The following is a 22,799-nucleotide window of genomic DNA, read 5'->3' on the forward strand; positions in this document are numbered from 1 at the left end:
CTCCGCAGTCCCCAGCTCCTGGCGCCGTTGGGGCAGGGAGAAGAACAGGCAGGGGGACAGCGAAGCCGACGTTTTCTGGAGACTCTAGGCTCCCCGGAGAGTCGAGGGGAGAAGCGACACTTTCCTCTGGCCGGAAGCCCGGAAGGGGCCCAGCAGCGAGCAGCCTCCCGCAGGACGCCCCGAGAAACCCCAAGCCCCGGGCGAGAGCGGGCGCGTCGTACGCAGGGCTCGGGCGCGGGACTTAGGGGAGCCTTCGAGGGTGTCGGCCAAGCGCAGCCCGCGGAGCAGTGAGCGATCTCGCAGGGAAGGGGACGAGCGCAGCGGCCGGCTGAGCAACCCCTCGCCCCTGTACACACCCACCCCACCCGCGGCGCCTGAGCCGCGGTGCGCCTCTGGGGGCGCTCGTTCCCTGGCGCCTTCTCTCCCGGGTCCCAGCACCGCTGGGCTACCGGCTGGGCTGGCGGGGCCCTTAGGGATGTCCAAAGCAGGCATGGTGGCCGAGTGGCTGCTCTCCCCGGACCAGCGTAAAAGCTGGGGTTAGGCGGAGCAGGGGGGACTCGGCGCAGGGTCCCCCGAGGTCCAAGACGAGGGGAGGCGGGCGCAGCGCCCGGGCACCGGAGAGGCGGCGCCCGGTGGGGCCCCTCTAGAGGTAGCGGCCGGGCCAGGCACTCTGCAGGAAGACTAGGGGCCCGGAGAGCCCGGGAGGCGCTCGGGAGAGGCCAGGGCCAGGGGCGGCGGGCCGAAGCAGCGCTCCGTCCCGGGCGGGCGCCCGCGGAGGCGGCGGCGGCGGCGCCGGGCTGGCATGCCGCGCCACCGGAGCTCCTTTCGGGCGCACGCTTCCCTGGCGCGGGCTGCGCGCGGCGGCTGCTGCTGCTGCTTCCACTGCTGCTGCGGACTCCCATGGCGGCTCCGCCCGGCCGGGGCTGCCGCCGCTGCCGCCAGCCGCGGGCTGAATGAATGAGCCGGAGCGGCGGAGCCCGGCTGCCCGCGGCCGCGCTCACCGGCCCGGGACGCTTCCGCATGGCCCGCGAGGAGCCGGCGCCGGCGGCGGTGGCGGCGGCCGGGCAGCCCGGGGGCGACCGGGGCGGCGAGCGCGAGCGGGCGCTGCAGGGGCCGGGGGTCGCCCGCAGGGGGCGGCCGTCGCTGAGCCGCGCTAAACTGCACGGGCTGCGGCACATGTGCGCCGGGCGCACGGCGGCGGGGGGCTCCTTCCAGCGGCGGGCGCTGTGGGTGCTGGCCTTCTGCACGTCCCTCGGCTTGCTGCTGTCCTGGTCCTCGAACCGCCTGCTCTACTGGCTCAGCTTCCCGTCGCACACGCGGGTGCACCGCGAGTGGAGTCGCCAGCTGCCCTTCCCCGCCGTCACCGTGTGCAACAACAACCCTCTGCGCTTCCCGCGCCTCTCCAAGGGGGACCTCTACTACGCCGGCCACTGGCTCGGGCTGCTGCTGCCCAACCGCACCGCACGCCCGCTCGTCAGCGAGCTGCTGCGGGGCGACGAGCCGCGCCGCCAGTGGTTCCGCAAGCTGGCCGACTTCCGCCTCTTCTTGCCGCCGCGCCACTTCGAGGGCATCAGCGCCGCCTTCATGGACCGCCTGGGCCACCAGCTCGAGGACATGCTGCTCTCCTGCAAGTACCGCGGCGAGCTCTGCGGCCCGCACAACTTCTCCTCCGTGAGTTGCCCTCCGCGCGACCCCGCTCCCCGGGCTTCCCTGCGCGCTCGAGTCTGTAGGCCCTCCCCGCCCTCCTCCCCCAGGGTAGGACACCAGGCCGTTGGCAGTGAGGTGACATCATTCCAGGACGCCAAGGCGGAACCCACTCTTGGGTCCCCTGAGCCTTGTCCTCCAGGTCGTGGGAAGTTGGACACAAGTGTAGGGGGAGTGACCTTGCTCACTTGTCCCGGCTTCTCTCCTTCCGGTGTCAATCCCCAGGCCCTCAGCTCTTGTCTTTATGGTCCCCTCTGAATGCTAGCCCTTTGTCCCAGACCTCACCCCTGGTCCACAGGACTCCTGGCAATTGCCCTGTGTCTGGGGTGAAGGGATGGGATGAGAGGGAAGCACGCCTTACTGGTGGGTTTGTTGTTTTGGGGAAAATCAACAAGAAGCTCTTCAAAACGGGGCCATCAGCAAAATCGCGCTGCTCTAAGCAGCTTCTGCCCGAGTTCCAAAACACTTGGAATCTAGGAGGACTTGGGAGGAAACGCCCAGAATATGAACTGACACTGAAACTGTAGCTGCTTAGGTGGAGAACTCAGCAGCCCCTTCTGCTGTTTTTTTAAAATAAAGCCCTGTCTTGAGCATCCAAGGGAATTGAGAGCAGTGGACATCTGTGGGGTCCTTGACCCCTGGAGGTGAGTGTGTGTCCTGGGCCAGAGGAGCCATCCCCCTGCCTTGGGGAAAACAGCCTCGGAAAGATATTGATTCGAACACCCAGGGCCAGGAGAAGCTGTGCTTGGGGTTTGTAAACGATTTGCTGTGCTGGTTCCCCCATGCTGTGGGTCTAGATAATGCAGCTGTCAGACAGAAGGTATCTGCCTTGCACGGTCTGCCTTGGAGGAGTTCTTGTGCCAAGCCCCAGCGTGGCACAAGCCTGTCCAGTCATTCATGTGTAAACGCGCCTTAGGTGGGTTTGGGTTTTTCCACTAATGTGGGAAAGGTGGGCTGCGTGTTTATTTGTCATGCTCTGATGGTGATTTTACCAGCCCCTTTGCCTCCCTCCTGACAGTCTTGTATCTGCCCAGGTTCTTCCTGTTGCGGTAAAGGGATGCCACCGTTCCAACAGGTGGTGGCTCAGATGCCTGTCAGGCCAGGCCTCTGATTGGCGAATTGGGCTCGTCCTTGTCTAGGGTGGTGATTCTGGCTTCGGTCTTGCTCTCTTTGCATTGCTTTATGGAGAACAGCCCTGACTTATCCATTCCCTAAACACCCCTCACTTTCTGGGCTTTTCAGCCTGCCTTGGAGGAATCCCTAGCCTACTGGTTCCCCTGCCTGCTTCAGCAAGCGGAGGCTGGTAACACATGCTTCCAAGTGACCTCCTTTCAGACGTCAAGCACAATGGTGACTTCTACAGAGATGAAGGAATGAGATGAGCAATGCTTTGTTTATGTTTGGCTGACCACTACCTAGCAGCCTCTAAAGTTAGACTCAAGTTCAATGTTATATTCAACTCTCAGCAACCCCTGAATTTCAGCTTCAAGTTGTGTAACCAGTCTCACCAAATAGAATCGTGCATGATGGCTCTACACGTGTGCAGAATTAAATCCCAACAGCCAGTGTTCACTTTTGACATTCCCACAACCATGCATTAGCAAGGAGTTTTCTTCCCATTTTACAGATGAGGAAAATGAGGCTCCATGATGCTCCAAAGCTCAGAGCCAGTAAGTTGAAAGTTCAGCTTTGCAAATCATCAGATGCGTTACATGGAAGCCACACATAGCCTTCCTCTCTGAGCCGGGGCTTCTCTTCTATTAGAAAACCCTCTACATAGGACTCTTACCCTCCCCCACCCTACCAGCTCCCACCCCTTCTCTGAGCATGGCTGGGAGAGTGGCAAGTGTAAACCCCCTAGGGGGTGCAGGTAGTCATAGCTTTGACCGCATGCTATGGGGGCCTAACCCACCTCATACGGTACCTTTAGGAACCACCTGACCTCAGTCTCCCCAGCAGGGATGGCCATGAGTTGAAGCAACCAGGACCCTTCCCACGGGGGCACACCCTTCTCTCACTAGCCTGTACCCTGCCTACCTTCAGCTGAAGAGCTTGCAGGCACCGCCCCCCCCCCCCCAAGCAAAACAAATATCTCTATTCCACAAGGATGTGTTTCTGGAGACTCAAGTGACCCCTGGTGGCTGGCTTTCTATCATGACCCTGCACTGGGACTTTCCAGCCCTTTAACACTTCATGCTGTAGTTTTTTCCAAGGATCTCAGAATTAAAGGCTGCAGCATCCTTTTTCTCTGTGGAAGCCAGAAGCCAGGAGAGCGTCAAATACAGAGCAGACCTTCAGGAGTATTTTTCCAGTAACTACAAGACCCTGGCTCAGACCTTTGTTGTCTTTGGTGGTGGGGACTCTAGGGTAGCAGGTAAGAGCAGGAAGGCTGAAGCTACAGGGATGGTTCAGATCCTGAGATTACCACTTACTGTGTGCCATCCGGACAAGTGGCTTAGCCTCTCTGTTCTTTAGTTTCCTACTCCATCTAGTGGAGGTAACAAATATGTCATATTTGTTGTGCCTAGATGGATGGATGGATGGATGGATGGATGGACAGATGGGCATATGCATATACATAAAGAGGGTGGGCTCTTAAGGCAATGCTGGCCCCCATCAAAATGTTGCCTTTAAATGATACTTGCCTGGTCCGTTGACCTCCAGGTCAGTGCTCCCTCCCCGCCCCCATCCACCCCCTGTACTACAGCCAGAGTACTCTTTCCAAAGTTCTACTCAAAGCATATCATCCCACCTCTTAAACCCCTTAAAATCCCAGGCTGTCCTCAGGCTCGGCACCTGCACCTTGCCTTGCTTCTTGCCCCAGTCTCTCTGGTACCGCATACCAAAGCTCTGTGAACAGCTTACAACAGCGGGACCACCGCTCCCCAGTCCTCTCTGCCTTGCTCCCCGCGGTCCTCTGCTGCTGTAAGTGCTCCCTGCCTCCGCAACCCCACCCTGCACACACTGCTTCGCCTGCCTCAGGATACAACTCATCCTTTAGCATCCAGCCCTGGAGGCTCTGCTTGGGAGCTCATCCTGACTGCCTCACTCTCCACTTCCAATCACCAAGCAACTGATGCCTTCCTTCTTTCTACCTCTCTGCTGCCCCATTGAGGTGTCAGGCCTCACACCTACTGGTCTGTGTCTGTCCCTCCCTCCAGAGTCAACGTCTGATTTCCTCAACCTCTCCAGCACCCGGCACAGAGGCTGACACATAAATGTTGAGGAAAGGTCTGGGTAATGAATCCCTTCACCAGGTGCCCCCAAGACTTATTCTTGTCTTGGAAGACCCTCACCAAGACACTTGGCTTAGTTTCTCTAGGGAACACCAGTGGAATGCATTTCCAATAAGGAAATGCCCAGGCGGTTCCTGGGCATTTATTCCTGTGTGGGTTAGAGGCGGGGAGTGCAGAGAAGTATACCAAGCATTCCCCAAAAGCCTGTGCTTCCCAAGCCCGAAGAGGACCAGTGCAACAGGTGAAGAATGGGGTCTCAGAGGAAGCCTTTGAGGGTATGTGCCAGCTGGCCGCCAAAGTCTCCTTCCACCTGGCTAGTCTCACGTCTGGAAATAAACTTGGCCAGGGAGAGAGGAGTATTGTGAAGAGGCATGTCCGTTGGCTTTTATTCTCCGGTCCATTCAGGGTGTGTTTATTTGCAGCTCCTCTGTTTGTTACAGCTGTGAAAGGGTTAATCACTCAGGGGCAGGACAAAGCAGCTCCTGCTTTTCAATGCCCATGTTCTTTCTCTGGCCCTAGCAGAGGACCCCTGGCTCTGCTTTGCACACTCTGGCCCTCCTGGATTGTCCTGGGGGTGGAGGGAAGCGGCCTTCCCAGTAAGTGGCAGGACACAGAACTGTGAGGCTGAGATAGCTGGGACCAGGGCCTCCAGGGAGGGAGGGAGGGGTTGGGGACACGGGCTGACAGGGCGATCAGGGTCATCTTCAAGAACAAGGAGCAGCGACCCTCTCTGGGGGAAGGCATGGTTCAGGGGAGGCATCAGCCAGACCTAGCATGGGCCTCTGGTTCTGCCGCCTTCTAGCTGTGTGCCTTGGGCAGATGCTTGACTCTCGTACCTCTGGTAATAGTGCCTGCCTCACCCTGCTGGGACGAAGACATGTGGGCAGAGGCTGATTGTATGATTTGGATCAAGAGATTAGCACAGTCCTCATATCTGGGGGTAGCAATTATAAATTATTCTCAAGATATAATTATCATATCTTACCGTGACCACTTGAGTGGGGATAGGCTCATTTCCTGGTTCATTCACTCCATCAACCTGTGTCTGTTGAGTGTCAACACTATGTCAAGCTCTGTCCTAGCTGCCGGGGGCATAAAACAAAATAATTAATTATTAACATGAATATTACTTACGGCTAAGGTATGAGACGTGTGAACAGATGCCTATACAGAGTGCCCGGGTGCAATGTGGGCTTAGAAGAGTCTCCAGGTGAGACTGGGCACCTCCGAAGGCTTCCCGGAGGAGGTGACATGTAAACTGAGTCGTGAAGGCTAACTAGGATTTCCAAGGTAGAGAAAAGAGGGAGAGGGGGACAGCATGTATGAGTGTGAGTCCAGAGGTTGTGAAACAGTGAGGTTGAATACAGGCTTCTAGGCCCTGAGAATGGTTCGGGGTATCTGGAGGGAGGGGCCGGAGGCCTTGAGGAGGAGGAGAGCAGAAGTGTGATAACACAATGCTATGATGGATGCCTGGGGGTCAAACTACATTTTTAAACTTTGTAGTAAATCTCTGACTTCTTTCGCTTCTGGCTATTAGACCATGGAGGGTGCCCTCTGTGTCATCCGTGTCCCACCCCCATTCCTCACTCCATCAGGGCCATTCCTCCCTGAACCCTTCCCCTTTTCTTGCCCCTCCCTTTTGCTGGGGTCAACCTTGAGCCCAGATTTGGGTCTAGTCTATGTACCAAAAGCCAAGGAAAGAGCATTTGGTTTCATCACACTTTGTCCCAGCAAGTGGGCTGACTGCTCTGAGCCAGCGACAGAAAACAAGAAATCATTTTAGCAACATATTGTTTAAAATCAGCCAATTCGGTTGAAACGGTGCTAGGCCAGGCAGTCCAGTAGTTGTGAGGATGGATGGCTTTAGGGAGGCAAGAAAGATACTTCTGCCTTTAGAGAAAGAGGAGTAAACGAGCTAATACATGTAAAGTGCTGAGAACAGTTTCTGGCACCAAGTAAAGGACTCAATAAATGTGAGCTATTTCCTTTATTATTACTTGCAGCGAGCGATCCGAGTGAAGGACGAAGGCAAATAGCGTTGGGCAGCTGTGATGCGCCAGGCCCGGGCTGGGCACACTGCATGCCATCTCCGTTCTTGCAATAACCCTAAAAGGTTGTGTGATCACTCACATTTTACAGATGGGCAATTGCAGCTCAGGGAGGGACTGTAATCTGCCCGGAGTCACAGAGCCAGCAGGTGGCAAACCTGGAATCTGAACCCAAGTCCTCCGGATGGAGAAGGAGCAGCGGGGGTGGGAGGTGGGGGTGTGCTGGGAAGACCGAGCCAGCCTCAGCACTGCCCTGACCAGCCGTGTGACTTTGGCCTCAGGATCTTCCTCTGTGAAAGGAGGGCATGTGCCAAATGACCAAAGGGACTTAGCTGAGAAGTTCTCCGTCCAAGGGAGCAGTCAGGGGAAAATACAGCTTAACTACTGCAGATGGCCTGGGCTTTTCAGCCAACCGTCTCTTTTCTTTGCAGAGCTGAAATAGTGATTAAGGGGGAAATGTACAAGTTATTGAAGTGCTGGAGATAGGATGGCGATTAAACAGACATTTATACAAGGAACATGAGAAGAACTCTACCAGTGATTTTACTTCGGGGAAATTAGTTTAGGGAATCCAATGTAAACTCTACCCAGGTCTGCGGATATCCAAATGGACCGTCAGGTTGATTTTGATAGTGGCTGCTTGGGGGCTACTGTGGTCAGTCGTGAGCACTTCAATCAGATGTCTGCCCAGTTGAGAGGGGCTGGGGGAGTAACCAGACCATTTGGTTTATACACCCATCGCTTTGACTCTCCTAAGTGGTTTGCTTGGATCAGCCATTCAGAGATCCAGCCAACCAACACCCATGGAGTGCCTAGTGAGTGCCAAGCAGTGGGCCACAAAGATGACAATAAATTTACTCGGTTTCTGGTAAATAGGCCTGCGAGGGGGTCAGTGTGCTTCATGGGGGTGATGGGGGCCTGAAAGGAGCTACCCATCACACAGGGAGATGACCAGTCATGGGACAGCCCAGGATCTGGATTGTGCACCTGTCATGTAAATAGTCGTGTCAATTTCACCAGCTTCGAATGGGGGTTATGGAACCCATTTTACAGATGAGAAAGCTGAGGCTTGAGAAGGCACAAAGTCACTGCTGGAGGGCAGCAGAGCCAGGATTCAAACGAAGGTCCATCCAGCCCCAAAGCTGACACTCTTTTTTTCTATGACCCCATTCTGCCAATGCTCAGAGATGTCAGTAAGTCCCAGTCCTTCCAGATAAGTTATCCTTCACCACCTTTCAAACCTTAGCTGGAATTCTCTTTCACTCTAAATTGGTGTGGGCCCCCGAAGTCATCCTGCGTTCCGAGGCCCGCAACAAGGAGCGGAGACGGCCGTGTATCTTCCCATTCCGTCAGCCACGCAGGGGGATCAGGCGTTGTGAAAAGTCTTTGTTTGGCCATAGTCCAAACTAAATCACTATTTTCATTCCTTCAGGGACGTTGGTAACTCGTAGTCTTGTCTAACGAAATGTTGCCAAACTGAGCTCCAGCTCAGACCTGCGCTCACAAAGGTGTGAGTCACCTGTCATTGGAACAGGACTCGGTGGTAAAGCAAACGGAAGCCACGAACCCCTTCGGGAAGTTTGTTCTCCTGAGCTTGTTGAGGATCTCCCCTCACACCACTGTTTCTACTACTGATTTGCCCAAGACATCTTTTCCTCGGATTCCACGCAGACGTGTTGAGCTCCTACTCTCTGCCAGGCACGCTTACATTCATTAGTTTATCTCGCCCCACAACAGATTGGAGAAAAAAGTCTTCTTTTCTCCCTGGTACAGATAAGGAAACAGAGGTACAAAGTGGTTTGCTAACTTGCCCAAGGTCAGAAACAGAAACTCTGAACTCCAGCTTCCAAAGTCCGTGCTCTTGGCACTACATCGTGGTTGATCCCAAAAAGAAACCCCAGTCCAGCTCTGGCTAGCAAACTTGCATTTCCAGTCAGTAAGGGCTTTATTACCAGGATAGGCAATCACAATACGCATTACCGTCTCATTTTATCCCGACAACAGAGGGTGTATTCGCCCCCTGTGGCCTGCCTGACTTCAAAAAGGGGAAGCAACTGGCCTAGGGTCACGTGGCCCAGGAAAAGAGTCAGAATTTGGATTCAGATCTCTTCGGCTCCTCTGTTCCTGCACAGGGTGGGTGTAAGGGGATTTCACCAACCGAAGCAGATTTTCTTAGGGACAAAGCAGTGGGGCCCTGAGTGCCTTGCAGAAAAGGATCAGTGCTAAGACTGGCTACTGCAGAGAGGTGATGATTTCCTCCTTTATCTCTGCCCTGAGACTTCCTGCCTTCCCAGGCAGGGAAGTAGCCTTCCCAGTATATTCCAGTTAACTGTGGATGAATGGAGAGCACTCTAGGGCCATGCTTCTCAAACTTGAGCATACCCAGATTCCTGGGCCCCCCGCAGAGACCCTGATCTGCTGGGTCTGGAACAGGGCCCAAGCTTTGCGTTTCTGAAAGCTGCCACATGATGCAGATGCTGCTGGTCCGTGGACCACACTTGGAGAGGCAAAGCCCATCTGAGGGCTCCCTAAAGTCCCTTGAGTGCTGCAAAAAAGAGATCAGTGGGCTGTCTCCATAAGGCATGAGTCATTGGGTCTATAAACGTGCACGGGGAATGTGAATGTCCACTCTGGCATGGCCAGTGTCCATTAAACCAAAATGCAAAGGCCATCTGGTAGGCTGAATAATGGCCCCTTGAAATGGCCACAGCCTCCTCCCTAGAACCTGTGAATGTATTCCCTGGCATAGCAAAAGGGGATTCATAGATAATTAAGGGTTTTGAGATGGGAAGATTATCCTGAATTATCCAGGGGAGCTCAACGTAATCACCAGAATCTTTATGGGGGGGGGGGGCGGCGGGGACATAAGGGTCGGAAGGAGACATCACCACGGAATCAGAGACCAGAGAGTCAGAAGACTCTGTAGTTCGAAGACACTACATTGATAGCTTTGAAGATGGAGGAAGAGCCCACGAGTCAAGGAAAGCAGGTGGCCTTTAGAGGCTGGAGAGGCAAAGGAAACATTCTCCCCCCAGAGCTTCCAGAAGGAATGCAGCCTGGCTGACAGCTTCATTTTAGCCCTCTGACCTCCAGAACTATATGCTAATATGTTTGTGTGGCTTGAAGGAATTGTGTCTGTGGTGGTTCATCTCAGCAGCAACAGAAAACTCACAGCAGCTTCCTCGGTTGTATAAAACTCTCTCTACTACACACCTGACTCCGCATATTGAACCAGGCTGGGTAGGTTTAGATCAGGGTGTGTTCCAAAGCCGAAAAAAATAAAAGAATCCAGGACAAACAAGCAGCGAGGCTTAAAAAAATAGTCAAGGTGAGGGTATTTAACTATGCCTATACTCGCGCAAGATTGGGAGTTTGGACCCCAGAATCTTAGAAAAGAGGTGGTTGGAGAATGAGGAAGGAGGTGGCGTCAGGAGTGAGACAGACTCCAGTTCAAAGCCCAGGTCCTCCGGATCCTAACTGGGTGACTGTCGGGAGTTGCTTACCTTCACTGGGACTCTGTTTCCCTGTTAGTAGAACAGAGATCATACCTCCCAAGCAGGCTGGTTGTGAAACTTAAAGGCAACATATTAATCCATTGAAAAATTATTTCTTGAGAGGCAGCTCTGGTCTAGTCCTGGTGGATACAAGTTGAGTATCAATGTAGAACGTACCCCTGCTCTCTTAACTATAAAAGCACAGACGTGTAGGCACCGGCTACATGTAAGCTCTCACTGTCATCCTCCTTATCATTACTAACAGGTGACACCCCTCACTTCCAAGGAAGACTTCCGGTCCCTGGAGGAATCATGTGCTAACAGTGGCCTCCTCTGTATCGTCACAGTTCCAGCCAGGATCCTCTTGTAGCTTTCATGTCACACCTCCATGGGTAGGTCAGCGCCTTTTAGGGTCGCTTCCCCCACTTTAGTACCCCGACCAAAGTGGAAAAATCAGAGAGGGCGAATGAGTTGCTCAAGGTCACCTCGAAAGTCCCGGGGAAGCTTGAAAGATCCTGAGAATGTCTGTGCTTAAGCCCATAGACGATGCTTTTGTATCACAGGAGTATCTGTTTCTTCCTCTGAGAACTTACTCTTTTCCCAAAATATGTATGCTGGTCATCCCCTTCTGATTCCAGTGGCATATCTGATCTGAAGGTTGTTGATGCTCTGATCTCTGAAGTGAAGGGTTTAATCTTCTCTTGGAACCCCTCCCAACGAAAATTATTTTCCCACTTTGAAATGGCACGGGCATCCACTGTGAACTCACATCCATAAATCTAAGCCTACAGCTCAGGAAAGCAGATGAGCTTTGATTCTGCTTCTCAGTACAGTCTCACAGAGCAAATTATGGCAAGAATTTGATTTATAGAAGCACCTCAAAGGCTCTGGAGTGAGACGCGTGTTTATTCACTTTATTACCGTTTATTTTACACTATCTCTTTATGCTCCCTGCACATGGATTTGAAAGACTATTTGGATAGATGCTTATGACCTGCCAGTTTGCACAGCCCTGTTGAGGAACATGGATCTCTTTGGCAATGCTGCCAACGGCTCACGACGGGGGTCCTTCTACCCGCGCAGATACAACATGCAGGCTTGGAGGCCCTGGCCCAGGGTTCTCGCCCGAACTTCCCCAGCTCTGAGCTTCTGAGGTTCTTGATGTATATCTCCAGCTGCAAGCCAGGGATGTATACAGTCAGGCTTGATTTAAGATTCAAATATCTCAGAACAGCTGGGGATATTTAACATCGCTATAATTACATTACATTTTTGACAGTACATGGAGTGAGAGCCTTTGTGTGTGTGTGTGTGTGTGTGTGTGTGTGGTTGAATATGCGATGAGCATCAAATATTTTAACCAGCCAGGGAAACACAACTGCATATTTCACACCCAAGTAGTTTTGTTTTTAAAATGCCTGGGGTCGGCGTCTCCAGCTCCAGTCCATTGTCGTTAAGTCTCTGGAAAGGCAAAAGCCCCATCCCTGTGGCCGGGGAGCTTGGTTAGCTGGGTCGCCAAGAGAAGGGAAAAGGTCGGAGTTCAGAGGGCACCCCTGCATGTCTGGGTGACCCGTGAAGGCTAGGATGTCACTCCCGTCCACTCTCCGTGGCGTGAAAAGGAAGCCGAGGGTCGGAGAACAACTGGAAACTTGCGAGAAGCAACATTGCTGATAAATGACAAAGCTAGGGTCAGCTCAAGCCTCTGTAGAGACATGGCCGACAATTTGGGGGTCCTGGCTGATGGCAAGAGGTGGGACGGAGGAGCGGAAACAGGCAGAGAAGACCAACCGTGTGCCCACTCTGTGCCTCCCGTCCATCTTCCCCAGCCCTCCAGGATGCCACCCTTGGATCCAGTCCTGTTATGTCCATTTTACAGATGACAGAACCAAAACTCATAGGCAAGTAGAGAAGCAGTGATGGGGATCTGCACCTCACGTTCTTAGAGAATCACATCTTGGACAGTTGATTTCCCTTGATCCCTGGCTACCGCTGTTGCCCAACCCACCCCACCCCCCTGCCCCTCCCCTGCCACCTGCTCCGAGAATCTTCTCCAGCCAGTGAGGTGGGAAACTCCCTATTACCTTGTCTGACCTCCCTCTCTGCTGGAGTCAGAGGTTCTCGGCCCCGAGTCACAAAGCCAAGTCACTTGGTTGCTGCTCATGCTTTTCCGGTTTCATGCTTTTGTTCAGACTCTCATTTGCCCCTGGACCTGGTCTGCCATCCCTGCCGGTGAGCCCCATCTGTGCTGCGGGCCGTGGGCTCAGATGGGTGCCAAGTATGCCTGGAAGGGAGCACCAGCCTCTGAGGATGGGCAGGGAGGGTGGAAGGAAGCCTGGCATCTCTGCCCGCACTTTTTTCTGGGGTCTGCATGTTTTTAACCACGTGTAGCTATAACTAATACAAACAAACACAGGAAACAAAAGTACTGTCTGAAAGATTTCCCACCTGTTCTGAGGTTGCCCCACTCCTCTGCATCTGGAAAGGCAGGAGGCTCATCCTTCCAACCAGACTCACAGCCTCTGCCTCTCCCAAGGCTCTTTCCTCCCTTGCTCGCTCTTTCTTTCTTTCTTTTTTTTTTTTTTCCCCAAGATTTTGTTTATTTATTTGACAGAGAAAGACAGCGAGAGAGGGACACAAGTGGGGGCGGGAGTGGAAGAGAGAGAAGCAGGCTTCCAGCTAAACAGGGAACCCAATGTGGGGCTCAATCCCAGGACCCTGGGATCATGACTTGAGCAGAAGGCAGAGGCTTAATGACTGAGCCACCCAGGTGCCCCCCTCTCTTGCTCTTTCACTGCAATCCTTTTCATCTGCTCAGCTTGCTGTCATTAGACCATCACCTCCTGAGGGCAGGGGCGACGCTAGTCTTATGGCCACCCCATTCCTCATAGGTAACAAGGGCTCTGTCTGGATACCGACTAGCCAAAGCGGGAGAAAGGATTGGTACCACCAAAATATATGTGGACTCCTTCTGTTGTTCATGAATTCATTCATTGAAGAGTTGTCCAGAGCCCATGTGTGTGGGCTGTTGTGTTCCATATAGGAGAAATGGACAGGGCCCGTTCCTCACGGAGCTCACATTCTGGAGATCGTGCATGAGCTCCGTGACAATCAGAATGACCGTAAGGCTTGTTTAAGTATCCCCAGCCCCAACCCATGACTACTGAGTCACAATTTATGGGGGAGAGCTCTAGCAATATATTTTTAACACACATCTCCAGGTGATGGAGTTTAGGAAAACATTCTGTGATGAGAGGTGTGGCACAGATAATATAGAAATAAATGAGTGAACGTGATGGTTTCGATATTAAAGACAGTGAAGGCAAACCAGTCAAGGACCCTGCACTAGGGAATGGCTGGAGGCTCCCTGAAGATGGGGCTAGGGAAAGGACTGATTCTTCTCCAAGGAGATGGCATCTTTGCTGAGAAAGAGAAGCCAGTCAGGGATCCAGGGAAAAGCATTCACGACAGAGGGATCAGCAAACTAAAGGTCTTGGGGATGGAATTAAGGGGTGCCTTCCTTCCAACTCTGGAAATTCCAGCTCCAGTAGCTCCATTCTGTTCTTTGTTCTGTGAGTACATCTGGCTTCTTCCAAAATGGAGCTGCCTCTCTCACCCACACAATGTGAGAGAACAACATGATTCTAGCGGTTCTGGAAATATTGACCTTCAGAATGCTAATGCAACGTAGCCTTAGGTCCTTAGGCTGAGCTCGCTTTGGAAAAAATAACTCTAAGTAAGCAGAAAGAAACAAAAACAAAACACAGTCTCAAGAATCCAACTGCACATCCCCATCTAAGGGCAGCTCAGTGAGACCAGCGTGGCGGGGCCCTTTCTTTAGAGTGCTACGTCCTGCCTAATTAGTGCCATGTTCCTCTGCTGATTCATCTTCATGAGGGCAAGGTCTGCTACCTTTGACTCCAAGATGGATTTTCCTCATTCATCTTCTAAGGTGTCAGGTCCGAATGGCTGGTTGTCCACACTGAAAACAGGCCCCTTCACGGACCTTTCTGTTTCCCTGAGCCTGTGTATTTTCCGCCTCTGTTTATCTCCATGACAACTGTGTGATCGAAAAGCAAATGTATTGTTCCCATTTAACAGGTGTGATAGGAAGGCTCAGAGGGGGAACTGGGTTGCCCAAGGGCATCTGGCTAGTACCAGAGCCAGATCAGTCCTGACTCTTGCTCTGATCCTCCCCCTGCCCTCGGTGATGAGTCACACCAGGGGGATAAAAGCCTGTGCCCTTCCACAAGCCTCAAGGTCATGGTCACCTCCTGGGGGAAATCTTCCACAATACCTCTGGAGGGCTTTGCAAAACCTGGTCAGGGAGTTAAACTCTCAGCTAGACGGTGTCTCGGTCACCTGCAAACAGAATTTCTCAAACTTCAATAAATTAACTGCCAACCTTCCATAACAATCACAGTGACCCGTGCATGTCACTGGTGTTGCTGGGGCACAGACCACATTTTAAGCAGCGGGGCTGTAGAAGGTGGAAGGGAAAGGCAGCGTGGAGTAAGAGAGGAAGAAGGGACCGCCTTGTCCTGAATCCCGCCCTGTCCAGGCTAGACTCACAGGAGGCTGCTGCTACTTAGAATTACAGTCAGCACAAGGATTGGTAAGTCTCCATTACAGATAACTCTTTCCCTTTGTCTTTATAGGAGACTGAAATAACTAGTCATTTAGGGAGACCGTGTGAATGGAGAAATGACAAGGGAGTGGCAGACCTCCAAAATGAGTCCCCTCCCCCCCGCCTCCGCCCGACATTCTGCACCCTCTCCCGACTCTGGGGGTATCAGTGGACGCGTCCGGGAACAGCCTCTAGCTGGATCACAGTAATCACTCTGACTTTGCGCGTTGTGCTGCTCTGATGGGGAGAAGCCTTCAATTTGAAGGAGTCTTGCCAACAGCAGGGCGTTCCTGGGGAATGCAGGGAGGAGTCTGTGCTCGCGTTACTCCGAGGCTGTCCGTTCAAATTGCTAAAGCTGCTTGCAAACCATGCCTTGGGCTGTTCACTGGATTGACACATCATACCCTCATTTGTTATTTCAGTCATTCACTTCTTTGATCATTCTGTTTTCCATCCACTGACTCTCAGAGTCATCTCTTCATTCATACATTCATTGAGGGCCTTCTGCCTACCAGGTACTGCGCTGGGCTCTAAGGATATCAAAGTGAATCCATTCAAAGCCACTGGTTTGGTCTCCCTGCCTTGCATATCCTACAGCCAAGCAACAGGCTACACCCTCAATAGCCTGGCCAGCTTAGTGCTAAGAAATGGAACTAGCCATTTATTACTTTATCCTGAGAATCTGCCCTGCTTAAAGTTACCGTGTAGCTCCCCATCACAAGATCAAGCCTAGCATCCACATAAGCTCCAAGCTCTCACCCCCCGTACCGCATGCATCCTGCCATGTTCCCCGGGTCTCTGCACCTGCTGTCCCTTGGCCAGAAATGTCTCCCTGGAAACCGCTCTCATCCCTCGAGGCTCAAGCTTTATCATCTTTTTCCCTTCCTTCATGCCTCCATGCTGGGAAGAATTCAGTCCTTCTTCCCCTGGGTTGCATCTCACTATTGAGGCCCTGAGACACTCTAGTGTGCAGTGGTTAAGAATCAGGGCTCTAGGTTCGAGTCCTGACTTTGCCATGTCTAGCTGTATGGCCATGGAAAGATATTGCTGGAACCTATGCCCTCGGTTTCGCACCCATTCTTGTTTGGATTTGCACAACAGCTCTGAGGGGACGTAGAAGACTTCCAAATCCCAGGCAAGTGGAGTGACTTGCTCAAGGTCACAACGCTAGGAAGAGGCCAAGTCGCAGCTACAACTTCAAGCTTCTCACTTTGCTTCCAGGGCTGATACTAGTCAACAGCATGCACAAAGTTGTGAGCCGCTTGGAATCACTCATTCATACCTATAGGGCATTTTCCTTACTTTCCACTGAAGGCTAGAAGACTCTGCTCTGGCCAGACAAGTAAGGCGTAGAGGAGGACTGGGGCTGTTGTAGGATGACTCAGGTTTTGACATGCAAGTTTTACCCAAGGTATTTCAGTAACTCCGAGTTACTGCCGCCCCATGGAGAAGAGGACAACCAGGCAGTGGTATATGACTTCTGGGTGGGAGGGGAAATGAGTGGGAGGCCGGAGCCAGGCTTCCAGAGAGAAATTACCATTTTGTATTTATTACTTTGGCTCACAGGAGTGCCGCAGGGACAGGCTTGCTAATACATTAGGTAATTGCCTTGGTTCACCACTTCTCTTTGCAGTGTGTAGACCGGCCCAGGTGCAGATGTGTAGGATGGATTCGGCTCTGGCCTCCCACGTGCCAGGGCTCTCTTCAGGGACGTGAGATGCTGGAGGAGAGGGGAGAATTGGGAGAGTGGGACCTGGGGGTTCTCAGGCACCAGGGCACACCAGGATGGCCCGGTCCCTGTGACCAGAGTATGGGGAGCAGAGGAAGAATCCCAGCTGGGAACCAGGAGACTAGAGTCTGCAGTCTGCCACTGAGTGCTGAGCAACCCTGGGCCCTTAGCTGTCCCTCTCTGGGCTTCTGGTCTGAAAAGTCCACGTATGAAAAGGTCATAAATCAGTATTTCTCAACTCCATCCATTAGAATCACCTGGGAGAACTTAAAACACACACACACATTATTTATATATAGATATATATCTATATATATATATATCACTAAAGCTCCAAACTTAACTAACTCCCAGGGGTTCTGATTTCATTGACTTGAGATAGAGCCCAAACCTGGGTATTTTTCTCCCAGGGATTGAGAGTCCCTAGACTAACTGATATATGTAATCTTCCTTAGGATAGGCTAATTCTATGAAACTGTGTCATTGAAAAAGGCAATAAGATGGTGACCTTGAAATCCAGGGTCAGGGCGCCTGGGTGACTCAGTCAGTTAAGCATCCAACTCTTGATTTCAGCTCAGGTCATGATCTCAGGGTCGTGAGCTCGAACCCTGCATCGGGCTCCACACTGGACGTGGAGCCTGCTTAGGATTCTCTCTCTCCCTCTGCCTCCACCCTCTCCCCACCGCCTCACTCTCTCTCTTTCAAAAAAAAGGAAGAAAGAAATCCAGGGTTACCTGTTTCTATGTTCAGATTTGTTGCTGTCCATGATTTGTACCTGTTCATGTCCCGTCTCGTCCCCAGTGAGTGTCCTTCTTACCAGTGAACGTCGGAGCTCTATACGAGGAGGCAGGGGGCTCAGTTTCAACCTCTCCTGTGTTGACTCCATAGCGATGAGGGTTACCTAGGAACCTCTGGGCTTCAGTCTCATCTCTAGAAGATGAAGGAGCAGCTCATCTTGGCCTGCCTGCAAGCAGGGAGCTGGACCAGACTTTGCTTCTCTGTGCCATGTGCTTTATAAGGGGCTTCCCATCCAGTGCCCAAGAGATCAGCCTGAGAGTAGAGAGTGCCATCCCTCTTGCCCAGGTAAGGAGACAGAGGCTCAGGTAACTAGCCCAAGCCATCCAGCGAGGAAATAAGAGAGCCACACAGACATCAGTTCAAATCCCAGCATTGTAGCTTCCAAACTGACGTTGAATGTTTTATTAATTTACTAGGCCTCCGTTTCCTTATCTGTTAAATGGGCATGCATACCACCTGTTTCCACAGAGTGGTAGTGAGGAAGAAAAAAGGTGGCCAGGCAAAACTCTTCGTGGAGCCTGGCACAAAACAACCGCTCCATTAATGCTTCTTCCCCTCAGAAAGTTCTCCATCCTTCTTTTATCCTTTCCTTTCCCCCTGCTTGTTTTTAATGTCTTTAAGGATGGGGACCTTGAGAGACTGTTTACTGTGCATGAACTTGAGCAGGTTGTTTAACCTCTGTGGGACCTCTGTGGGCCTCAATTTCCCCATCCATAAAATGGGGATATTAGAGGTATTTGTGGCGGTAAGGACCCGATGTGTTACAAGAACAGCTTTTGGCAGAGAACATTTCTGCTACTGCTCGGCCTCTCCAGAGCTTCCTTCTCCTGCTGGAGCCCTACAGGGAGCACACCCCCCCCCCACTACCCTCCATACATCCCCCCCACCCCCACCCGCCTCCACCCCGGGTCCTCACTGTGTTCTCAGCCTTGACAGCTCTGCTGAGCACGCACGGCCCACAGGGCTCCTGGGCAGGGAGAGGCAGCCCTATATCAGGGGATTGCTTACTATCTCGAGATGAGAAAAAAGGAAAAAGCTATAAATATGGAGGATTTGTCTGTGATAAGTCATGGTTAGAAGCCCGAGCTATATAACTTTTTAATTCTCCACTCCAGCTTGTAGGCTTAGGCAGTAAAAACAGTCACTAGTAATTTATTTTTTTCCACTCTTTTAATTTAGTAATTTTTTTTCTTTAACCAACCAAAAAGTCCTCCTAAACTCACCTTAAGCTTTTATTTTTTTTTTTCCCCTTTAGCAGTCATAAAATATAATGGATTGCCATTGAAATGCTATCCCCTCTCCTACATGGCCAGAAGGCAAATGTACAGACTTGGCAGCAATGTCTTAGTGGGTATTGTTAAAGTAGGAGTGAGTCCTGGGTGTGGCTTGCCTCATCTGCCTCCAGGTGACACAGGAAGGAGGCAGGTCAGCCAAGACTAGGTGTGTAGCCCAAGGGCTAAATCTGAGTCTCTTCTCTTTCACGTTGGAGGGGAGTGATCTCAGGCAAGTGACTTCTCTCTCCAGGCTTAGTTTTCTTGTTTATAAAATGTAGACAACAATTAGGGAGTGACCTCCTCTCACTGGAATGATCTGAGAATCCAAAGAGATCATGTATAAAAAAATTGTTTTATTGAATGTAAACTACTAGCATGTTGGAGACTGTTGTTAATGATGATGATGGTGGTGGTGATGGTGGTGATGGAGATGATAGTGGTGGTGGTGATGGAGATGATAGTGATGGTGGTGATGGTGATGATGATGGTGGTGATAATCATGACGATGATGGTGATGATGATAGTGGTGTTTTGATGATGGCGATGGTCATGGTGGTGATGATGACTGATGATGGCAAAGATGATGATGGCAGTGGTGGTGATGATGGTCATCTTGCTGATATTGATTATGGTAGTGATGGGCATCATGATGGTGATGATGATAGTAGTGCTGGTGATGATAGTGATAGTCACGGGGGAGATGATCGTGATAACTGTTGATGGTGAAGGTGATGATGGCGGTGGTGGTGATGATGGTCATCTTGCTGATATTGATGATCATGGTGGTTATAGTCATGATGAAGGAGGTAATGGACATGATGGTGATGGTGGTGCTGAAAGTCATAATGATGATGACTAATGATTACTACTATGTGCAATGTCGAGCCCATGGGTTTATGTGCTAAGACGACAAGTTTCCTCATAGCTTATACTTCTCTATGTATACAAAATATGTGATCAGTAAATAATTGCTTACCTAAAATCAACTTCCAATTTCAGAACTCAGTCCAACTTTTAGAAGTTTCTTTCATTCATCCAGCAAGTATTAATTGAGTGCCTACTATGCGTCAGACCACATTAGCACTGGACCACAGCAAACAAACAGAACAGACACGATCCCTGCTTTCATGGGGCTTATGGTCTAGAAGATGGGGGTGGTGGGGTGCTGGAGATAGATGGTAAGCATAAATAATTTTAAATGATGTCAAAAACTCTGAAGACAATGAACTAGGACGGGAGCATATGGAGTAATGGAGAGGGGCTTTGCAGGATGCTTTCAACTGTGTAGTCAGGAAGCTTGTCTGGAATGGGGACATTTGAACTGAGACCTTAATGATAGAGGTATGCGACTGGGGGAAGATCGAGGGGCAGAGTGTCTCAGGTAGAAGGGACCCAACACAAAGGCTCTGAAATGAGAATGAACTCGGCTGTTGGAGAGATGGAAAGAAGGCCTGTATGCCTTGAGCAGAGACAAAGAAGGTAAGAGTGATATGAACGGATATAGGAGAGATAAACATGGGCTAAACTGTGGCAAGCCTTGTCAGCTGGGCTAAATGTGGAGATGATTCAAGGACAGTGAGAGGTCATTGAGAGGGTATAAAACTATGGGAGCTCCTGAATTAATATATTCTCTGAGAAGATCACTCTGGCTTCAAAGGTTGGATAAGAACAGAGGCAGGATGACAGGTTAGGATGCAGAGGCAGTATTTGGGATGAGAAGTGCTGTGGATTGAGTCAGGTTTTGATGGTGGAGATGGGCAGAGTGATCCAGTTGAGGGTGGACCCAATAAAAGAAGTTGTAATGTGACTTGGTGCTGGACTGGCTGTGGAGAGTGATAAAAAGACTCAAGAAGAACTCCCAGGTTGTGGGCCTGAACTACTGGGCTGATGCTGGTATTACACACTGAGAAGGGACAGCTGGGGGACAGTAGATTTGGGGGACAGGAGAGGTATGTGTGGAGGGGGTAGGTATAACTCAAAATTTCAGCCATGCTCCGATTGAAATAATGAGTGGGCATCCTAGTGGATGCTTGGACATAAAAGCCTGGTGCTCAGGGCAGGTCAGGCCAGGAGATAGGGATTCAGGAGTCATGGTGGAATGGCAGAGTTAGGAGGCATGAGATAGCACAGGGTCATGGAAGGAGAGTGTGCAGACAGAGGCAAGTAGTGAGTTGAGCACCGGGCGCTGGGCGTGCCAACATTCAGGAGTCAAGAAGCAGAGAAGCTGGAAAAGGAAGGGTCAGGGAGATGGGAGGGAAACCAGGAGAGGGCTGACAAAGAAGTCTAGGGGAGAGGGATATGACAAGGGGTATAGTCACTACAAACAGCAAGCTACCAACCAAGGGCAGGCCTGTCCCCAATTTGGAAATGCAGGTCTGTTCAGCATAGAGGTTATCAGCCAAATGCAATTGAATCCATGGTCCACAGCCTTTTCTTAGCTTTCAGACCTTAGGAAAGCCCCAGTCTCCTTGATGGGGACTTAATAGCCTGCCCTGCAAGGCATTATTCATTATTGTGCATGAGATCATGTCTGGAACGTGCTTACCGCTGGGCCTGGCATATAGTAACTGCTCGATAAAGGGAAGCTAGTTATATTCTTCCCGAAACTGTTCATCTGGGCAGAGCTGTCATCCAGCCTTCACTGAGGGTTAGAGATGAAATTGTCTTTATGCTCAGACAGGTAATATAAGGAATAACCAAACAAGAAGCAGATAGGGTCAGGAAGGCTACTGGCCAACAGGCATCCTAATTAAAGTGTTTAAAGTTCTGGGGTGCCTGGGTGGGCAGCTGGTTAGGTTAAGTGTTGGACTCTTGATTTCAACTCAGGTTGTGATCTCAGGGTCCTGAGAATGAGGACTGTGTTGGGTTTAGAGATCCTCTGTCTCCTTTTCCCTTTTCCCCTGCTTCTGCTCACGCTGTGTCTCTAAATAAAAAATTAATAAAGTCTTTAAAATAAAATGCAAAGTTTAAAATTCCATGCAGCCCAAAGAAAACCCTTTCAGGCAGGCCCAATACTGCCCACCTGAGTTTGAGACATCCCGCCCCACCAAGGTGTTGGTGGACCAGAGAAGAATTTAAAACAGAAGTGTGGGATTGACAGGCTCAGATTTGCATTTCAAAAAGGCTATTCTGGAAGCACTGCAGAGAGAGGATGGGGAGAGAGTCTGGTTCCTCCCAAGGAGAGAAGCCAGGAAACTTTTCCCTCAGGTGAGAGAGACTAGGATGAGGAAATGGGCTCATTATAACATAATTAGCTCTGTAATCAGTATGCAGGCTTATCATCTCAAAACATAAAGATGATTACACGATCAAAGGGGTTTCTTCCTTTTTAATGGAAGTAACTTGCCAACCTAGGGGTTTGGTTGCATGGGTAGAGAAGAAGTTAAGATATTTTTTTAACCAATTGATTTTGCAATGAATTAGTTGATTGATTAAAAAAAAATCACTGTGGACAGTAAAAGTTGTAAATGGGATCAGTGTGTGGTTAGAGTGAAGGCTAAGTGCAGGCGCTCATTAGTGGGGCAAAAAAAAAATTCACATGTCTGGAGAAGGAGGGCTTCCTGGACTGCAAAGCCTGCTGGGACCAGGGAGTGTGCGTGGGCTCAGATCTGAAACTCTTGCCCTCTGCTTCCTGTGAGAGTCAACAAGTGGTGGAACTTTGGACAATGAGGCTGTCTGTGCTGATCAGGACTCTCCTGTTTCAAACAAGAAAATATTTTTACCACCATTCTCAATGTTTTTAAGTACATAGACAAGAAGGAACACAGGAAAGCAGGCAGGCAGGTGGACAAGAAGAAAGGAAGGCAGGAAAGCAGGGAGGGGAGGAGACAGAAGAGAGAGGGAGAAGGGAAGGAAAGAAGGAAAGCTTATCCTCAGGTTCCATAAACAGTGA

The 22,799-nt window shown here is 51.1% G+C and overlaps 1 protein-coding gene across 1 annotated transcript in view; it reads left to right on the forward strand.

The window, feature by feature from the left end:
- The first annotated feature begins 807 nt into the window (after positions 1-807).
- The window catches only part of LOC131816366 (acid-sensing ion channel 2-like), a 252,203-nt gene continuing 230,211 nt past the window's right edge, over positions 808-22,799 (forward strand). The window contains exon 1 of the mRNA XM_059149050.1: positions 808-1,671. Coding sequence (XP_059005033.1) covers positions 958-1,671 — 714 coding nt within the window. The 5' untranslated portion in view covers positions 808-957. The remainder of the gene's footprint in view (positions 1,672-22,799) is intronic.

The sequence above is a fragment of the Mustela lutreola genome, chromosome 15, assembly GCF_030435805.1.
Source record: "Mustela lutreola isolate mMusLut2 chromosome 15, mMusLut2.pri, whole genome shotgun sequence".
Taxonomy (NCBI): domain Eukaryota; kingdom Metazoa; phylum Chordata; class Mammalia; order Carnivora; family Mustelidae; genus Mustela; species Mustela lutreola.